This window comes from Echinops telfairi, unplaced genomic scaffold (genome assembly GCF_000313985.2).
Source record: "Echinops telfairi isolate 266 unplaced genomic scaffold, ASM31398v2 ScPeMD7_7400;HRSCAF=8409, whole genome shotgun sequence".
Lineage (NCBI taxonomy): Eukaryota > Metazoa > Chordata > Mammalia > Afrosoricida > Tenrecidae > Echinops > Echinops telfairi.
In genome coordinates, this window is record NW_022111300.1 from 19224607 (window position 1) to 19245920 (window position 21314).

The 21314-nt window shown below is 41.6% G+C and overlaps 1 protein-coding gene across 1 annotated transcript in view; it reads right to left on the bottom strand.

Annotated features, from left to right (window-relative positions):
* Window positions 1-21314, bottom strand: part of KLHL14 (kelch like family member 14) — a 112281-nt gene that overhangs the window by 69420 nt on the left and 21547 nt on the right. The window contains exon 2 of the mRNA XM_004702939.3: window positions 11717-11838. Within this exon, the coding sequence (XP_004702996.1) occupies window positions 11717-11838 (122 nt within the window). The remainder of the gene's footprint in view (window positions 1-11716; window positions 11839-21314) is intronic.

Here is a 21314-nt window from a genome sequence, read left to right on the forward strand (position 1 = left end):
GGCCTTTGATACTGTGAAGAAGGTAGATGCTTGTTGCAAAGCAACAACAGAGATCAAGAAATCTGTGAGCTACTCCCATCTCCCTGCTCCTCTTCAGAACTCATCCTACAGATGAACAAATTGCCATAAAAACACCAAAAATAAAACTAAAAAACAATGACTGAATCCTTTTTTTTTTTTTTGACTGAATCCTTTTTTTAAAAAAAAAATTCATGTACTGTGTGTTCAGGTAGCAAGAAATTTAATTCCAATCGGACCAGTCTCCTGTGATTTTTCTTTCTTTCTTTTCATCTAAGATATTTTTAATGCTCAGAGGCATTATAATGGAAAAAGCATGTATTTTTGCCTGGTTTATACCCATCATCCTTACCATTACAACAAGACAAAAGCATTAAAGTAAAATTAATCATGTCAAGAGATTTTAGCAAAAACAAGTGAGACCATGCATAAAGCATCGCTTTGTCTAGTGTGAAGTCACGCTCTGATTAAAAACATATAATGAAAGTGAAAGTGATACATCATTGCCTTAGCAGTAGGGTTTTCTGAAAGTGCTTTGTGATTCTCCACAGAAAAATGTGGGAAGATTTTGGTTTCTGAAACTCATTGTCATGATCATTCTAGCTAAATAACTGGAATTCAATCTTAATATAAAAAATAAATAAATTAAGCCTTAATGGCCAAACAAGGCATGTCAGCAGGACTAACGATTCAATACATTATAAGGATCCTTGGCATCCCAGACCCACAGGTAAGCACGTGTCTGCTCAGTGCTCTCCTTCTACAAAACTGAGTTGAATGTCGAAACTGGCCAGGCCCCACAGCATCTCCTCTGAAGCCCCACCATTTGTGGCAGCGATAGCACTTCAGGGCAGTGACATTGTGACTATAAGGTGACCATTCCCCAGGAACAGAGCCAGCTTGCATCAGACTTCAGTCCTGATTCTTTTCTGAAATCATCTCTTTCTGTCTTTCTTGCTGAGTACCCCCAACAGCCACCAAGACACACTGTCAACCTTCCGTTTCCCAGCCTCCTTCCTTAGAGAGGTGGAAGTTTATTAAACAATGGATTCACCTCCCAAGGAGCACTTTTTACCAACTTCATCACCACGTGGGTTTCTTTCTCTTTTCCTTTACAATCTCTGTTTCCCTGCCATCAGACACTGCACCTTCTTGGTTCCATCACTTGAGTCAGTCATATGTGGCTAGGCTATGCTGCACAGTTATAACCACAGTTCCAATGCGTCAGTGACTCATAGAGGTCATGATTTCTGTCTTTTCTGTCACTGTCCAGGGCAGGTTTGCTGGGAGCTCTGCTTTACATTGTCCCACTCTGCCACTCAGATTTATAGTCTCATCTGGTAAAGGATAAAATTTAGGGGGGAAATTTGAGCAAAAGAAGGCACATGGAAACTGAGCTTAGTGACCAAGGTACAAATAGAGACATGGCTTTCTCTCCTAATTTGAGTTATGGTGTCCTAGAAGAAAGTCGCAGTGAGGGGTGTGAGACTCAGTAACTCCTTCTAACTCAGGCAAAGAAGGACAAACGTGGCTTTCCTGGTAGGCCATTGAATATAGGGAGAGTGCTAGTGTGAGCTGAGTAACGGAATGAGTGTTGTGTGCGCATGTGTTTGTGGGAGACAAGAAACTACAGAAATGGGGGCAAGAAAACACAGGGGGGGAAATCTAAGAAGTTTGTCACAAAATAAATGTGTTCATGGTCACTGGCCCAAGAAGCTGCCTGAAACCTAAGATGACAAGTAAGCTTTCTGGAGAATTTATTGACCAAAGAACCACGAGTCTGGACCAAGAGAAGTTATGACAATGGCAGACTTAAAATGATCATGGTTTCCTAGATTTCTGCAGACAGAAAATGTACTTCCTGTCCCAGGAAGGGCATATTTTTCAGGCTCACGATGGATATAGCCAAGAAGGGTAAGGGAAAAGGAAGAATCCCTTGTAGTCCAGGGGACAATGGAGAGCTAGAGGCAGAAGCGGACTTAGGGCGAGCCAGATGGGGGGACACAACCCATCACATGGATTAAAAACAAACGCACCCACTGCCTCGGAGTCCAGGCTGACTCCTAGCCACCCTCGGGTCTCCAGTGCTGAGAATCTTGATGGGAACACTGTTGATGACGGTGGCTCTGCCTCTCCTCTCCTACTGGACTGGATGTGTGAGAGGACCACATCACCCGTCTTTTCAGTTTGTTACTGAATCAAGAGGTGTCACAAGTTAACCTGATGTTTTGACAGCTTCTCCACGTAGAGATCCTTGACATAGCTCTGACTAGAAGGGAGTTTTGGATGATCTCTCCTAGGGGAGAAGGGGAGGGGACTTTGAGCATGGCAAGGAGACACAAACAGTAATTGCGGTTGAATTGATTCTGGCTCATGGAGACCCTTTGTGTTTTAGAGTAAAACTGAACACCATAGGGTTGTCTTGGTTGTAACCTTTATGGAAGCAGATGAGGAGAGCTTCCTTCTGCAATGCTACTAAGTGGGTTTAAGAGGCCAACCCTTCAGCTAGTAGCCAAGAGTAAACAGTCTGCGAATATAATTATCCTCAATTTTAACATGAAAAACAAGCAAGTTCGGATCAGAGAGTAGCAGTTTTCCCAAAGTCACATAATCATTAAAATATCTGCGTGTGTATTTAAGTGTAGATCTATTTGTACCTAAATATTTTTCTGAATATGTGAGTGCCCAAAGACATATGTCTACACATAGGAAGGGGCTTCAAAATATCACAGAGAAATTCCATTATCTTTTCATTCCATTTTCCCACAAACTTTCTGAAGTCACCTTGTAGATAGACCCAGATGGGAGCATGTGTGTAGTTTTTAAATTTTATTTTTGATTCTATGCTGCTTCCCACACAGAGCTAAAATGTCAAGAGAGTTGCATCGGTTTATGACTTCCAGTCATCTTAAATGCAAATGTCGTCCTTTAAACATCACTATTTGCAATTTGGTCCATAAGACAAGATTATGCTAGCAGCTTTAAAACATTTCCTGGAAATCTCTTACATTCATTGCTCACAGATGCTTTAAAACTTCCTTGTATTCAATGTGCTTGACACAATGGATGTATGCATGGATTGTGATAAGAGCTGTCTGAGCCCCAGTAAAATGATTTAAAAAAACAAAAAACTTCCTTTTATTCTTGATTTCTAGAACCAAACCTACCCAGTTGCTATTGGATTGATACTGCCTCCTGGACACCCCAGTGGTTACAAAGTAAAAGTGTGCTTTGTAAGATTTTCAGTGGTTCCTACTTTCAAAGTAGGTCATCAAGACTTTCTTCTGAGTAGACTCTGACTATTGTGTCCCACTGCAGGTGGGGCTCACACCCTAATGATAAGAATAGTGATTGTTTCCCTGGACAGCCCAGAGAAAAGGTCAAGCCTACTCAAGGAAGACTAAGGTTGGGCTGCCATCTTAAGTCTAGGATCCTCCCATCTTGTCCCATGTGTACCCCTAATCCCTCCTCTTCCTATTGCATGCATACTCCTAGATCATGCCCCCCCCCCACACCCATTGCTATATTGCCTATGGTACAACCCCTTCTTGTGATGTATGCGGTTACCTGTAATCAGGGGGCTTGCATGACCCCAAGTATATATAAGCCTTGGTTAGAAATATGTTCTCTCTCTCCTCCTCTCATCACCCACCTCCACGTGGACCACCAAAAGGGGCTGAGGGGAGCATGCTACTATGAAATGTGTCTGACTCCTTTATTTTATCTTCTCTCCTACCTTCCCTAATCTCTATTAATTTACTAAAATCTTGATATATGCCCGCCATACAATTGTGCCGATGCCCCCCCACCCCCCACCCCCGATTGTCAGAGGCTGGATACTCTGACAGAGATTGCTATAAGTTAGAAATAGACTCACTGTCTTTAACAGCAACAGCAAGAACGACAAATTCTGTGCACATGGCACTAGGCCAAGTGCATTGAATCCACTTGGATTTTATGGAAGAAACAGATTAGTGCAGATTAAATCTGATTCATCCGCTTAGATTCTCCACTGCTGATACTTGTTCATGATTGAGCAAGCAACACAGGAGTGCTATTGTGTGAAGTCCCACTAGTTGACAGACCAGAACCAACTCACCTGACATAGAAGTTCCTGCATGGACTGGTTCCCGCCACATCTCATCTCTCTCTTCTCATCAGTTCTTTGAACCCAATCATGTCCTTTCTTTGTGTAGCTGTGCATTTAGCAGTTAATTATGCTGAGACAAACTTCTCACACATCTTCACCTCTTTACCTGGCTAATTCTCGGTCTCCTTCTTTAGCACTCAGTGTAAATCTGACTTCTTTGGTTACCTCTAGACTCTAGGAAAACTCAACAATTGTATCTCTCCATTTCAAGATCAAGATCATTTATACCGTTGAGCCGCCACAGTTCACTATTAGATACCACCATTTACTCAATTCTAAGCTTCATGAGGGCATCATGGAAACAAATTGGGCTCAGCATTGTACTCTCAGTGCCTAGCACATTTCCTGTTACATTTGCTGAATGAATGAAATAAAGAGGCAACAAGGGCGGGTTGGGTAAGGAGATTACTACTCTTTTCTCACATTTTATAGTTTGCCGGATTGAGTTTGTAACCTGCCTCGTAATGACAAAGCAAATTTAAGCAGCCCATATGCTCATGCCTCCTTCATGCCAGATTCAATAGCAAATACTACCCTTTATGTAAAAGAAAGTTTCAGAGATATTTGCACACATGTTCTTCTCTGGTGAGAAAGCAAGGGATATCTTCAGAGGAAGTATAAACCATAAATAATTGAGACATGGTCAAATAAAGTCAGCTTGCTTTTCTAGGCACCCAGCTTACATGAAATTCCATATTTGGAGTGACCACCACACATATTTTAAAAAATCTATATAGAATCCACTAATGCACTGGTGCGTGAATACACACTAGCAAATAATTCAAGGTATATAGCGATGTGCAGCCATGTATCTCAAATTAGAATTGAGCTCATTGAAGGCAAAATTAGATGGTAGAATATTTTAAAAGTCCAAACACAATTCTCTCTCCTTCTTTGCCCAACGTCATGGAAACAAGGACTTCATGAACTGAAGTGAAATGTTCCATGGTGAATGAGATCAAATATCACGGTTTTATATAAAAGTTTTAGGCTGCTGTCTTCACTAATATTGAAAACAGAAAATGCTCTCAATCTCTAATTCTTGAATCTGTTTGAACAATTCCTTTAACCATGCCCCATAGGTTGTTGGATGTCTCTCCAGCCCCCTCACCAAAAGACCCTCTTACAGATGTTGTCGTTATTATGTACATTTGAGGCAGTTTTGACTCAAAGTAACCCTTAGATATAAAAGAATGCAAAACTGCCCAGTCCTGGGTCATCTTCCCGCTTATTTCTACGCTGAACCCATTCTTCCAGCCACTTCGTCAATCCATCTCTTTTTTTCAGGGACCCTCTACGTTACTGAGCATGAAGACTGTCTCTAGGGACTGGTCTCCGGATAACATGTGCAAAATACATGAGATGCTGATGTCTCAGCCGTCCTCGTTTCCGAGCAACATTCTGGCTGTGCTTTCTCCAAGACAGATTCGCTTGTTTGCTGGGAGTCGATGGTCTATTTTTGCCCAGCATTGCAATGGAACGGCATTGGTTCTTCCATCGGCCGTTCTCACCCAACGCCTGGTTTTCACGTGGGTATGAGGTGACTGAAAATACCATTGGCTTAGATGCACACCGTAGGCTTATAGTGTCACCTTGACTTTGTAGCACTCTAAAGAGAGCTCTGATAGATCACATATTTGCTTCAATTCCTAGAAGGCACGTACACCCTTTTCCTTTTACACGTTCTCAATAGTGGGCTCTCTTGCTGAAACACTCTCCCATTCACCTTAGTTGAAATAATTCCCACTCATTCAAAAAAAATTTGCAGCAGGTCACTTCTAGGCAAACTTCCCTATTCTCTCAGCTTTAGATGAGCAAAAATAAAGCAAAAAGCTACAAAGCAATGGACTAGCTGCTATCGAGCCAGTTCCAACTCGTGGCCCACCAAATGCGCCAGAGTCAAACTGCTCCATTGTGTTTTCCACCGCTTTTGAGTCCATTGCCACTCACAGTCACCCGTACGTATAAAAGAATGTACAATTGCCAGTCCTGGGACATCTTCACACTTGTTTCTATGCCGAGTCCATTGTTCCAGTCACTTCGTCAATCCATCGCCTTGAAGGTCTTCTGTGATCCTTCATGGTGGGTTTGAATCTCTCAGCTCCAGGGACTTTTGATGCTTGCCCAGAATGCTGTGCTTTCCCTACGTTTTAGCACACTGTATTGGAATTGCGGCCTCAGACTCCTGAGAGTAGAGACTATTTTACTTACGCCATACCCCACCCAGCCCCCCCTGCCCAACACAGAACAGGTGTTCAACAGTTACTTGATAAATGGGAATAAAGTCTGTAAATAAGTCAATTATTCCCAAGAATTTTCAGAATAATCTGGAAGTAGTTATTCATCTTCTGATGTTCTCTGTACTGAGAGATGCATAGGCCTACCAGCTCTACTTACCTGCCTAGAAACGAAATGAAATTCAATAATTTGTGGGGCTTTGTCTTTGATAATAATAACCACAGTTTAGAAAAAGCACAAAAAACTCACAAATACAAAATCTTCAACAGAACCTTACTTTTTTTCCTTTCTTAAAAACAGAATTAACAGAAATAGCTATTCATTTTTGACTAGGTTATTTTCTCTCCACGTATCCTCAAAGAAAAGAAGTGAGCCCAAACTAAGACCCAGCAGGACCAGGAAGAATAGTGCAACTCCAAGAATATACTGCAGGTTTATTATTTCCCAGATAATCAGCAATTAAACTATTTTCCATCATCTGGAGATTGAAGAGGATCAAACCTTCTGGTTCTGAGGTTCAGTGTCTTAAACAAAAAGTTTCTTTTCTCAGTACTATTTCATCAACTTTTATATAAAGTATATTTTTATAATGGCAAAGAGTTCACCAGCTTCCTGATCTCTGTTATTCTCCTAAAAGAAAACACTGACCATCAATGTCAGAGCCGGTTACTGGGCAGAGGACACAATCTAGGAAATCTCGTCACACTAGCGTCTCTGGTTCCTCAGACTGACAAACGGAGGCCCTCAAAGCCATCCTTGGGTGGCAAAGAGCTGCACTTCAGCTAAAGGGAAAAGAGAAAAGGCATTTCTCTGACCTTTAACAAAGGGAACTTGGAGTGGTCAAAAGAACACACTTCTCCCCCCACTTCGTTCTTCTAATTTTCATTCCAATATTATTAAAAAGAAATGATCCTTGGCACGCGGAGAGATAAATCTATATTTTGAATTAGTTTAGCTCATTGTTCATAGACAGCATCAATAAGCCACCAAAGGAATAGAATCGCTCTTCGGAAGCTTGGGGCAAAGGAAGTCAGACCCTGGGAACTGGCCAATGGGGATTAAAGAAGTAGGTTGCAGCTCTCTGACGGCTCATGCCTAGGGGGTGGACTTCACAGAAACTTTGATATGTAAGATATCTGTATTAAAAAAAATCGGTTACACTAAGTATATGGTGGACCTGGACATTGTTTTCAGGGTCATTGTTTACAAAGGTTATTGTTTTAGACCAGTGATTCTCAACTTGTGGGTCACCTGATTCAAAACAGAAAAAAAAATTATAGTGATGAAGTAGCAACAAAAATAATCTTATGGTTGGGGGGTCACCACTGCAGGAGGAACTGTATTAAGGGGTCCCGGCATTAGGAAGGTTCAGAACCACTGTTTTAGACCTTTGTGCCAAGAATTTAGAGACTGAAACGTGCAGGAGGGTTTTTTTTTGTATTGGCCATTTTAGTATTCATGTCTCCCGTACTGCTTTCTAATAAGTTAAGAATGAAACGGGAGACTGCGTGCAGGCGTGAGAAATGCAAGAAAAGCAGTCCTGTAAAATAAAAATGAACGAAAGCGCATTTCAACTTCACTTTCCTTATGAACAGCCAAGAGGACAACAAGGCCAATTTGACTGTTATTGTTTAACACTTCACATTTACAAAAGGACTTCACCTCATTTTACATGCTATTTCTCAGTCCTTTTCTGATAGAGCCTGGGAAGGCTGTCACTGCTCTCAACATCATTTTTCTCATGGTGTATGAAATGATGAGGATTTCCGGAGATGAGGATAAACATGCAGCTTGTGCCAGCCCGAGACCCAAACAGACTTTTCCATCAGCATAAGGAGTTCCCTGGTTTGGGGGGATGGAGACCAGACCTTGGGCTGGCAGTCTGCTCCTTCAATCCCACTCACCTCCACGCCATTCAATTCATTGTCATTCAGTGTCCCGCTCTGGTGGAAAAGGACCACTGTCTGCCCCTTTGGTTCTCGTCTATGACATGGCTTGTGTGAAGTTTCTGTCGTCCCCACAAGTGAATAGTTGTGCTTCCCTTTGTGTCTACAAGGGAGCAAGTGCGTTTGAGATAGGATAAGACACGTGTGCTCAAGCCAAGTGAGATAAAGATTCTAGGACTCAGAGGCTCTAGTGAACCTTAGCAGTTGGGTTTCGGTGAGTTTACTAGTTGGGTTGTGAGCACAGCCGGTGCTTACGAGCAGATCCCAAACAAGGAAGACCCTGTCTCCCTGTACGACCCATCCTTACAATACATTGAGCGGTCTTTCTGGGCCCACAGAACGGCACAGGGAAATTCTGCAGTGTCTAGTGTTTTGTTGGATTTGGGGAGATCGGATCATTTCTTTCCCAGTGAGAAATGATTCTTCATTTGTGATTACATGGCCCAAATCATGTGGAAATCAGTTGGTTAGCTGACCTAGTTTATTCATTTCTGCCAAAGAAGATGCCTGCATTTTAAAATGCAAACTAACAGCCGAAATTATTCAAATGAACTGTTCTCTCTCTATATATATTTTAGAAACTGTAAAAACGTGTTTTCACGTGGGGTCATATAGTCACAACCTCCTAAAAAGCCTCCACAGTCACTGTCGTCGACATAATCCTGACTCGCAGGGGCCTGTAGTCCAGAGTGGAACTTCCCCTGTGAATTTGTAAGTCTTATGGGAGTAGAAAGCCTCACCCTTCTCCCACAAAGTGGCTGGTGGTTTTATTAGCAATCCATCACGTAACCCTTAAGCCACCCTGGCTCCTAGCTGGTGATAACTCCACTTTTAAAAGTAGAAGTTCCCTGGGAAGTGAAGTTTGTTGTAGAGTGGACATTTCTTTCAAAGTGGTCACTATGTTTGGGTATAGAAAAGGGTTTTAAGTTTATTGAATATATTCCCATTATAAGAACTTTCTCTTCTCTCTCTCTCTCTCTCCCCCAGACTCTTAATGTCAACATTTTTAGAAATTTGAGTCAATTTATGTTTACTTCTTAATGTATAGATGGCTGCATATAGAAACTATAGAATTAGGTTCTCTATTCCCCAACAGTGTGTTGACCTCTTGTGTTTCTCACAACATTATTTGCCTCTCCTGCATGCAGTGCCCCTGCTGATTGCTGCCACTAATGTTTGAAGGCACCATCCTTGTTCAGTATTGGTAGTGGTGCTACAAAGATAGCAGGAGAGATACAATTTCTTAGAAGTTTTTAAATGCTAGACAATGTATAATCATAATGCTATCTTAAGAATACTCAAAAGACAAAAGGAAGAAACCATAATTCAGGATATCCCAAAATCTGTGTCATTGTTTTCAAGGTTATAAATAGGTTTTGAATCCAGGCCTGTCCAATTCAAAGTTCATGATTAAATGCCTCCAATCAGGCATTTTTTTTAATGTCAGACAACTATCAGTTTTCTACTGTACCTGTTATCTTAGCATAAAAAACACCCCTGCTTTCATATACAGAAGTTAGATGGCTGTCCTCTTTCTAAGGAAGATTTAAAGTAAGCACAAAGTAAAACAAGGTGTTTCAACTAATCATCTCCCCAAACAGAAAACCCACAGCCATTGAGGATATTCTAACTCACAGTAACTCTATGTAGGGTTTTCAGATGGTAAATATTTATCTCCCTCAGAGAGCAGCTGGTGGGTTTGAACCATCAACCTTGCTGTTAGCCGCCCTATATCTACCCCCTCAGCACTATGAGCTATCCACATTGAACCTACCCAGGTGTCTTTGGGATAGCATTTGGGTTTGTGAATGGGTATCAGTTACTGACTGGGTCCCATGGAACCCTAGTCCTTTTCCTCTGCTGTTTTTCACTGGCCTCTCTGCCCTTCCTCCCAGTCTCCATGTCTCATTCTGTGTAGGCGTCCTCTATTGATCAAATGTCAGAAACAGATACCTTGGTTTTACTTTACCTTTCTGAGGAATCTCTAAAATATAACTTGGTTACTCCTTCAGCTGCTTAAACCACTGTTAACAGTGTTTTATCCGGAAGGAATAAAAAGAAAGTCATCTCCAACTTAAACTTATTTTTCTTTCTTTCTTTTTTCTCCTTAATCCCGGTGCTTCTGTTGTGCCATTTTTAATTTTTTAAATTGTTTACGACAACCAGAGCACATAGGTGTCCAGGGAGCTCTCTCGCTGCAGCTCTTGGGCGACGCTACTGCGGGTTTCGCTGGGGTGAGCCAGCTCAGAAATGTATTATTTCAAGCACCGCCTCACATGTCTTTACTCCTCTTTTGTCCTGATGGGCAAACTATTGTCCTGTTTCCATCATTCTAACAGGTTTGCAGGAAGAGGAAAGGAAGTGAGTTTTATGTTAAGCACAGACAACCACCACCAAAACAGGGGAAAAAAACAACAACTGATAAAATAGCTAACCGCTTAGCAGACGCATGCAATACGAAAATCCAACTTTCACTTTTGTCGTTTTGAAATGTAGAGCTTTGATTTATGGATCAAAATTGTTCATTTATTATTTTATCTATACGGCTCTAGGCCATTTTGACAGTTAAAATGTAGTTTTATTGACCAGTGCAGCCACTGTGCCCACGAGGGACCCAGCGCACACAGCCTACTGCACTCAAGAAACGACGCTTTTGGATTCCATGACTGAGTCAGATTGGGAATCATAACCGATGTAACAATAAGTTCCAAATCTCAGTGCCCAAGGCAAGAGGTTTGCTGTAAAACACAATCACCCTTTAAGGAGGGGAGGAGGAGAATCTTGGGTGGAAGTTTGCAAGCACAATTTAATGTGGCTGAGACAGGCCATGAATATATCTGTTCATTCAAGACTGTGGAGCAGTGTGAGGGAGGTGGAGGGGTCCTCTAAAGACCAGGAGCCCCAGATGGAACACTAAGAAGCAAAAATGTCCAAACAGCCGAATGCAGGTTAGTTACAGAGACAACTCACTACCCGGCGTTTTTTGATACAGGCAAGTTCAAAGTGGAGAAATTCACTCGTGTGCTTAAACCATTTTGCACTTTTCAATTATCGAAGGGTTATCCATTATTGGGGAAGGATTTCTTGTGGCAGGTCTCTGCCCCCGCCCACCGCAGTTTACCCAGAAGCATAGACCAGTAAAGTGATCTCTGGCCAGTCTTCATTTAGGCCTATTCGGCTACCAAACTGGCCAACTCTCCAGTGTTAATTCACACGTTGTCTCTAAATGCGCTGCGATACATAAACACACCTCCAAAGGGTAACAGATCAATAAAATGTCTAATTTGATTAACCGTGTTTTCAAATGAATCAAGATAGCTCTAACCGGAAATAAATAGGTGGATAAATAAAGAGGTCCACTCACTTGTGAGTATTTTCCATGTCTTCTTCTCATCGTCATAATACTGCACCAAATTGCTGGGGAGCCGGTCTGGTCCAGGAGGCAAGCCTCCAACCAACAGCAGCATTTTCTTGTTAGAGCGAATTCTTCACCCAAAACAAAGAGGAGAGGAATAACCACATTATTGTAGAGTCTTTTTAGTGGCAACAAAATCATAACCATCAAAAAATGTTCCTTGCTTGCAGATTTCTATTTCATTTTTCCTGTTTCTTCTCCCATTCATGTCTCAACAATTTTTTGAACCAAGCAGAAAAATGATAAGAAGAGCTGCAGATCCCCGTACCCATGGAATAATAAGCTCCCTTTATGCAATTTGTTAGAGGTTCATTCTAGAACGACCTTTTTCTTATATTATCCCCTTAAATCATCACTCTTTACAGCTGAGTACACATGAAATGCTCTGGAGTTGTACTAAGGTTAAGCATTAAAGTTGCATGTCAAAAATCGTATTAGTCAAAATCATTATTATAAGCCATTCTCCACTCAAAGAACCTTGAAAAAATTAAGGTTATGCAGAGAGATTGTGAGCCAACTCCTTAATCACCCAGGGAACTTCAGACACCAGTTTGGTACAATTAGTAGCACAGGGTTAACTGGGGTGGGTTGCCCAGTTTTCTGATGACTTTTTGTTTGTTTCATTTCGCTTAGACTTCCACCTTCATCCTCCCCCCTGCTCATGGCTCCCCCTTCCCCTGTGCACCCCCGGCGATACAGCAGCACCAATTGGTAAAAATGAGACTGTGATGTTGTTGTGAGCCTCCCCAGAGTGGAGCCCTGCCAATGCTTGCCACTGATCCAGCGGCATGAACCTGCTCAACTGTGCAAAGTCACTCCAATTCCCTCCCTCTGTTTTTCTACCTTCTCCCCCAGGGGGCAACCACTGAAAGGAGTGACTACCCACCCATCAAGAGCTGGCAATTCGCTGCTATTAACCGTGACTGTGATTCCCAGCCTGCCTGGCAGTTCCTGAGTGCAGGCCTGCAATGTCTCATATGCAGTAAAAGCTATAAGATGCACCCTGGCCGGCACACTTGATCTGATGGATGTACAATCCTCAGGAACAGTAATGGATTGAGCACACTTGTGATGGGAGCAGGGAGGGGAGGCGCAGACCCCCACAAGGGCCCTGCTGATTTAACAGTCGCTTTACATGTAATTGAACTTTTCATTTACCTGAAAGGCTGAAGGTGGTGGAAGAAACGGGGCCATCTATGATGGAACGAGTCAAGTTAATAAGTGAATAAAAAGGGGTTCTTCCCTACATGGTGGTCCTGAATCTGTTGCTAGATAGCCAGGACGTTCTGATTCAAGGGCGCTTGGAAAAATATGCCCTTGTGGAAAAGCACTCTTTGTTGGTTAAGAACCTAACAGTCGGAGAGTTAACTTAATCCCGTTAATGGCGTTTCTATGTGCAGGAAGGGGACAAGAGAATTCCTGTAATGAAACACCGGTGCCATTGAATGCATTGTCTGAGCCTCAGTTGGGAAAACACCTTCCGGAGGAAGTCTTGTGCTAGAGACACTTCCGTAGGAGGGATGGTAGTTATAGAAAAATGCCTACTGCAATATCAGTGTGCACTATAGAGATCGCTGAGGAAGGAAAAAGAAAACAAACTAAAGACAACCAACCAACACCCCTACTACCAACAAAAACATCCCGAAACCCTGGCGTATCTGAATTTAAGGTACTTTTTGAACGGCACTACATGTCTTCTAGACGAATAATGGAAGACCACCTCAGAGCACAACAGCAAAGAACTCCACGTTCAGTGGACTGGGATGTATTCGTCACAGGTGTTAAGCAAAATCATGTGAAGAGTGCCTCTCTTTTATTTGAAGACAATGTCTCCATAAATCATGTGTCACGTAATCTACTAAATGCTTCATCGCAGAATGGCTATAAGACCATTTTTGCTGTAATAATCAACCACTTGGTGTGGATAAGAGAAGTAAAGTTAAGAACCAATCCTCTTTTGAGGCTGTTGTGAGGGACCCCAGGTAGATTGACCCACTGGACTTAAAGCCATTATTCTGCATCTGGCATCCTATGAAGACACGCTGCCAGACAAATAGATCATATCAATTGGTTAGACAAAGAAGAAAGGACTCAGGTAAGTGACAGTTGTGAAAAAAAATTAAATCTGTGTTAACAAGTAAATACCCATAGTGCTTTCAAATTATGTCTAGTGAATGACAAAGGGAGACGCATGCAAGACTAAAATAACTTCATTACCTGTCAAACCCAGCTTCCCTACCCTTCCTACTGGTGATTTTCAACCCTGAGCTAGAGGGACCACATAGGCAGATGACTAGGGCATCCAGCATCATTGTTCTCTTTGCCCGAAGAGCCAGTCTTTGCCATCTGTCCTCAAAGAACTGGACTGAGACCACCAACACATAAGCCATCGAACAGCTGGCAAATGGTAGCAGGGTCCAGCCCCTGCCAACAATGACAGAATGATGTAATTCAAAGAGCTACCATAGCAATAGTGAAGGACTCCGCCCAATCACGAAGAATCCCTAGTTCATCCCAGTCTTCTTTGAGAATGCGATGACAAGGAAGGAGGCTACAGAATGCCACACTGCATGGAAGTAAAGGAAATCCCACGGGCACCTGTTGGCTATGTGTTTTCTACAAAGAAGTGGGGCTTTGACTTCATTGTCTATGGCTCTCTGAATGAGCCAAGACACATTCTAAATCTTTTGCATGATTATATTGCTATCATCATACGTTCAGTGTACTATGGCATTTTATTTGTTCATTTTTTGTCTCTAGGTATTTGTTCTCCGGTTTTCCAACCTAGTATCAACATAATTTAATTCTAAATATAGTTTAAAACTCTAGATTATGAGGGTGAGTCATATAGGAAGTAAAAACAGGATAAAGTATGTAAGAAGAGGCACAGGACAGAAAAAAAATAACACAGGGATTAAAACCCATTGAAGTGTTTTTTTCTCAGCATTGTCTCCACTGACTCTCAACAGAGCCCTGTGTGGTAGGCACAACTCCTTATTTTACATAGGCGAGAAAGTTCCTGCAGACCATTAAGTGGCAAGAACCCTGTTCAGAGCGAGGCCTTCTATCTCCAAGAAAGTCCATGCTCCCTAAAAATTACCTCTATAAAACATATATTACTCTACCATAATACTTCTGTTAAGACCCGGATGACCTGAACGCTAGTCCGGACTCTGTTATTAAGCCAAGTCCGTGATTTTGTCTAAATTACTTGATATCCTGGAGTCTGATTTCTCAGCGTTAAATAGACTTATAATGTCTGGCTTGCCTGTCCAATGGATTGCCAGGAGAACTGTATAAAATGATGAAGAGTTCTCTCTATATAAATCTGACAGTAAATTACTATTAATCAGCCTTTAAAGACTGACACTACTATATGGGCCTTATTTCAACATGCCAATTCTGATGAAAGAAGTTTTAGCTATTTGACTTTTAAGTCAAAATAATATTTGAATTGAGATTCTTAAGCTCCTGTATATAAATATAAAGTAATTGAGAGCCCCATTGTTCCTACCCCCCCATAGTTATCATAATTATTTGTTCTTAAAAAAATCATCACTTCAATTATATTGGCTATCTTTTGAGCTTTGTTATCAGAAAATAGACATTTGGTCATTACATGAAACTATGAATCTAGTAGAGTTGACCCTAAATTTCTTATTTCTTAAGAATAATAGCAAAGGAGGAAAAAACATCCCATATTTTACTTTGATAGAGATACAATGTCAATTATTCAATTATTCCTAGAAAGTAAGACATGACTAATCCCTGTGGGGAAGTTTCCATTCGTTCTACAATGTGCATTTGCAACAGTGACGACGCCAATAATGACAGCTAATAATGAATGCGTATTGGATACTGAAGCCCTAATTTTCATGCTATTAATTTGATGAGTGTGAACTTCAATTTGAATACACACTGAAGGAAAAAAAAAGGTAAGTTGTCTGGTAGGAGAGTAAAATTAGGAGAAACTGAACTGACTAGGCTGAAGTGTGTTTCAATGACTTTTTTCTGAAATAATCCCAATAGAGCATTCCAGGTTTAATTTTCAAAGAGGTTAAAATGTATAAATGTAGTCCTGCTGCAATCATCCGAGCTCCTTTGGATGGCAACACAGCACACTCAGGATTAGAAGCTCTTTACATAGGGAACCGATTGAAGCAAACATTAATAAAGTTCTTTTCAGATCTGTTATCATTTTAAATATCTCTCTTTTCACTCCTTGTCTTAGAACACAGACCAAACAAATGCATTTCAAACATAAGAGATGAGAGAATTTGAACAAAGAGCTGAGGCGATCATGATTAATAATATTATTTGGCTTCATTTGATTTGAGTCTCTAGGTTCGTACTGAGAAAAAGATAAAGTAGGAAGGCGCCGGAATCTGAAGGTCTCCTTTGTTCCATCTCAGTAATTGCCCAACATTTACCATGTGTCACGTTTGCACGTGTGTCGCGTGTGTACGCATGTGTGCCCGTGCGCACATGTACTTTGGTTCCGGGGATGAATGATTGAAGAATGACCTAAAACCTCCTGGTGTAAACAAATTTTTCATCATACTGGTGTTATAAGTTCGGTAAAGTCTCATTTATTAATATTTCAGTGATTTGGAACTTTAATAATTGAGAACGAGGCCAGTTAAAGTTATCCTTATATTATACAGGAAGAAAAGTTTGGGGTAATGCGATTGCAAGACGAGTTTTAAGAAATCGACTGGTTTGGTGCATTTAGACAAAATCTGCTTTCGAGATAACGAGTGATTCTCATGCATTAATCTAAGACGTGATTCTGTGCTTCTCTAAGATTCCTACGTCTTCGCTTTGGAAAGGGCACTGGGAGGTCATCCAGGTCAATGATTCCAAACCTGGAACAGGCCCAGGATTATCTGGGAGAATGCAAAAATTCAGATGCTCTAGATAGAGTCTTTTGAGAGCCTCAAAAGAAATATTAGTATTGGCCCTATCATATTTGCTATATTCTGATCTTCACATTATGAAAGGGGCAGGGACTGATTGCCTTGAGCCTCAAAGGAAGTGGCCAGAAGGGGAGGAGGCGCCGAGTCCCAGAGACGGTGATTCAATGAGATCAGGCCTGCGAGACTTTAATTTGCAGTCAACGTAACTCCAAATGACAGGCCTTTCTTTCCTAGTCAGTATTGTTAATGCTTTTTATGTGTGTGGTCCAGAAGTTATTGTGGAAGTGTAGGAAATGAATTAAACATTTCAAAGATTAATATGTTTATTGTCATGCTTTGATTTCTCATAGAGGTTAAAAATGTGGGGTCATAGAAAATTGTTATTAAAAATAATCAACAAAGTTTGACAGTGTTGCACTTGGTTCTATTAGGCAACCAGCCCTGGAGCTCCTGAGAAAGTCGAGTCTTCGACATAAAGTGCACATCCTTTTATGTACTATTTTATTGTTGAAAGGCGTTGGACACTTTTTCAGTGATATATATATATATATATTTTTTTTTTTCTTTCTTCCTGGTGCTGACCTAGAAGGAGCCCTGGTGGCACTGTCTCAGATCAACTTTGAACCATTCATGCAAGGTTATCAGTTCAAACCCACTAGCCACTTCATGAGAGAAAGATGCCGGTATAGTAAAAACAAAACAACAACAACAAAACCCAATTATGATAGGACGGAGACTCATTTTTCTTTTGAGGTCCTCAAAGTTTAACTCCCAAACTCCAAACTCACTGCCATTGAGGCAATACTGCCTCATCGCCATCCTCTGGAGGGTTTTCGAGCCTGACACTGTTTATAGGAGCAGAAAGCTCAGCGTTGTCTCCTAGGAGTCACACTGTCGCATTAAGTGTCCATTCTGCTCCGGTTAATGCCAGATATACGGGATTTCAAATCCAACCAAATCATATACACGCCATTTTCCTCTATCCTAAATTTCCATTCCTTAAGTGTTTTAAACACCAGTCATCAGCTTATTTTCTCTACTGGTGTACATTTTACTTTGACTGCTTATTTTGCAATGAGTAAGCTCCAGCAATATGCCAGGCACTGGAGCTAATGGAACGAAGACCATAGTCTCCTTTCCTTGTGGTACTTCCTTCCATCCTAGTAGGGGCATCTATTGAAACTAGGATTCTTGAGGCAGGATGCACTAGTTGTTAGGGGTCTAGGTCTCCCAGACAGGTAGAGGGAGACATCTGGCTCAGTTTTTCTGAGATATGTACCCTTGAGTTAATGCTTTGACCTCTTTAACCACTCACCATCAGTACTATTAAGGATTCTTTGACAAATGGCTGACCTATGTCTCCATCAAAGTCATTTCCTTTCAAGGAATATAGTTGAATTTGGATTGTTGGGCTCTTTTAGTTTTCCTGACTAGTTTTCGGGAGCTGGTGATGCTGTGGGGTAAATATGGAGCTGGTAATGTCAAGGTTCAAAACGACCCGCTCCTTCAGGTGAGAAAATGGGGCTGTTCACTCCCACAAAAGTGTACAGTCCCAGAGACCCTAAGAAGGAGTGCTCCTCTGTCCTATCATGTCGCTGTGAGTCAGAATCTGCTCAATGCCAGTGTTTCCCCATTCACCCCATCTCACCCCATTTGGTAATAAGTTCTCTGCAAAGTGATACCAACTCCCTGAGATTATTACTCTGCAATTCCTCACATACGGGTCTTAGGAGGGTTTCCGGAACATGGCGATTTGAGAAAAAAGTTAAGCAGCTGTGATGTGGCAAGTAAACTGGGAAATGAAATTATTCCTTTGTCCTACAAAGACCAAGTTAACTTCATGTTCAGCATTAGTCAGCCCTAGATGTAAATTCTTTTTCTCTTTTTAAATATATTTTTACATTCTCTTGTCTTTCAGTTTTACAAGAATACATTCTTTTCCTTTTGTCTCACATCTTTTGTCACATTTATTTTCTGTGGTCAGTGTGTGGCATAAGGTCCACTGGCTTCATGTGTAGAGTTGACATGATAGCATCATCTGATGACGATGTTCTGAGGGCTTAATGAGGTCATCTAAATGTAATAGAAAATAAATGCTTGCAGTTTACTGCCAAGGAGCTCATAAATGATTAACCTGTAGAAGTGTCGACCTGAATGTGGTGATAAGTCTACTCAGAGGTGCCGTGGAAGAAAGGGATGGAAATCTACGTCCCAAACACCAGCCATTGCTAACCTTATAGAGCAGTTTTACTCTGACACACAAGAGGTCACCAGGAGTCAGAGCCAACTGTGTGGCAATGGCTGTATTTTTTTTACTTACACCCAGAATCCCCTTCCAGTGCCAGTCTACCCAGAGAATGAAAGAGCCTTGTTTTGCTGGCACGTTGGAAAATGAATGCCTCCGTGTAGTGGGGGGAGAGGTCATCAAGGCTCCCAGTGTAATCCAGTGGACAGAGACTGGGCAAGATGGAAAGGCATTAGGACTCTTCCCCATGACCTTCCAGTTTCAGTGGAGCTAACTAAAGACATCATGGCTTAGTATTTTATCAAAAGAAGTAAAGGCCCAGCTGCACATCTGGTGGTGTAGGAACTGTGATAGCTAGTAGTGATCTGGGAGGCTGACTAGTCTAGGGGGACCCAGGCTCCCAAAGAGTGACAGAAACAAGAATAGGCTTAAAAGTCCTATGGGCCCTGGAACTGTCGGGCTTGTCCTGATTTCACCAGATCTTTATTAAATGAGGTGCCTCCATCTGGGCTACATGTGAAACATGTAGGTAGTTCTCATTATTTAGGTAGTTCTCATAGTAGTTAATTGATAAATGGTGACAAACTTATTAAGCTTAGAAAGCATTCATTGAAAAATCCATCTTTGGGATTTTGGTGATTTTACATTGCTTAGAACCCTAAAAAAGCTAACCAAACAAACAAAAAACCCTTTCATCGTTTATACTATTTGTAAATAGCTAGAGGAATTTAAATAGGAGCACACTGAATAAAAATACAGGAACCATTAGCCTTCCTATTGATCAAGATACTATTAATAAATTCAGCCAACTCTCTCTTGACTACCATCTCTCTCTGTTAGCAAGTCAACAAACCTATGGTACCCAAGTTACCACCTTTGTTAGTCTGGGTACTTTAGAGAAACAAATCCACAGAAACTCATGTATAAGAGAGAGTTTTATATAAAGGTTAAGTGTGCATCAAGAAAACATCCCAACCCAGTGCTGCCCAAGCCCATAAGTCCAACATTAACCCATTAACCCATATGTCCAATACCAACTCACAAAGTCCTCCTTCTCACAAAACAGACGCAATGATGCCGACTGCAGGAAGAAAGCCGAGTCAGTGAATGTGTAAGCAACACAGCGCTGGCAGGGAGAGGTCTCTACATGGGTGCTCCAGCACCCACGCCTGCATTGGGGTAGGTCCATGTGGCTTCTCCTTAGGGATGTCTTGCAAGACGTCAGCCTTGCTGGGAAGCAGGGAACTGTCTCAGGCAGCTGGACCCTGGTCCGACCATCAGAAAGCAAGAGACCCAAGAACTAGAAAGGCGAGGCTCACTGAACCATTTATCCCTCTGCCTTTCAATTAACCCCACATGTGTTTATTGGCCAGGTTGGCACAATAAACTAACTACCTCACCACCCTTGTTGTAATTCTTGATTCTTCCCATCTGTTTGCTATAGTCAATGCTTGACAAGACTCATTGCCTCTATAACTATTCCATTTGTTTCTCAAATCAACCCCTTCATTCTAGCTAACTTGGTTTAGCTGGGTTGACTTCCTCTTGAGCTGTGGTAATTGTGGTACCTCCGTTCCTACTCTATCTACCAGGATCCCTGGTGGTAGAGTGGTCCAAGTGCTTGAGAGCTAACTGAAAAGTCAGCAGTTCAAATCCATTAGCCATTCCATGGGGAAAAGATGAAGCTGTCTGCTCCCATAAAGATGTTATAGCCTGGGAGACTTCTACTCGAATAGAGTTACTTTGAGTTGGAATCGACACATTTTGCCAGATGAATGTTAGCCTAGTCTGGCAATCATGATTGGTTCCTTCAGTGCTCCTCTCTGAGAGCTTGACTGGCCCTTACACTATGATTAAAACCGGTGAAAGTTAGCATAACCATCACCCAGTCCCCCAGGACTGATGACTGATAGACCACATCCTTTCCCCACCACATTAGAACCTTGCTTTTCTCTGTTGGTCTCTGTCTCTTTCACAGGTAAATGGCTTGCTTAGAATTCATTTCAGGGTTTGTGAGTTAGGAAAACTTGATGGAGAAATTTCAGATGGAAATTGCTTAGACTCTACGGAAAAAAGTAAGCAGAGGTAGATTGTGGGTCATTGGCCAGGAGGAGGCTTTGAAAGTCAGTTCGCCTTCATTAAACTTCCAGCCAGAATGGTACCAAAAACTCCCAGAGGACAGCTGGCACCCTTTCCCCAGAAAATTTCCAGAGACATCAACTCCCTTGAGAATTTGTTCCAGCTGATTTGCTGCTGTATTTAGGTTTCTTTATCATAGCTGTTCTTGGTAATTACACAGCACCTTTCGTTGGAAGCAACTTTAAATAGATCTAATCATGCCACTCTGAGGTAGGTAAGCACAAAGTATCATTATCCCCATTTAACA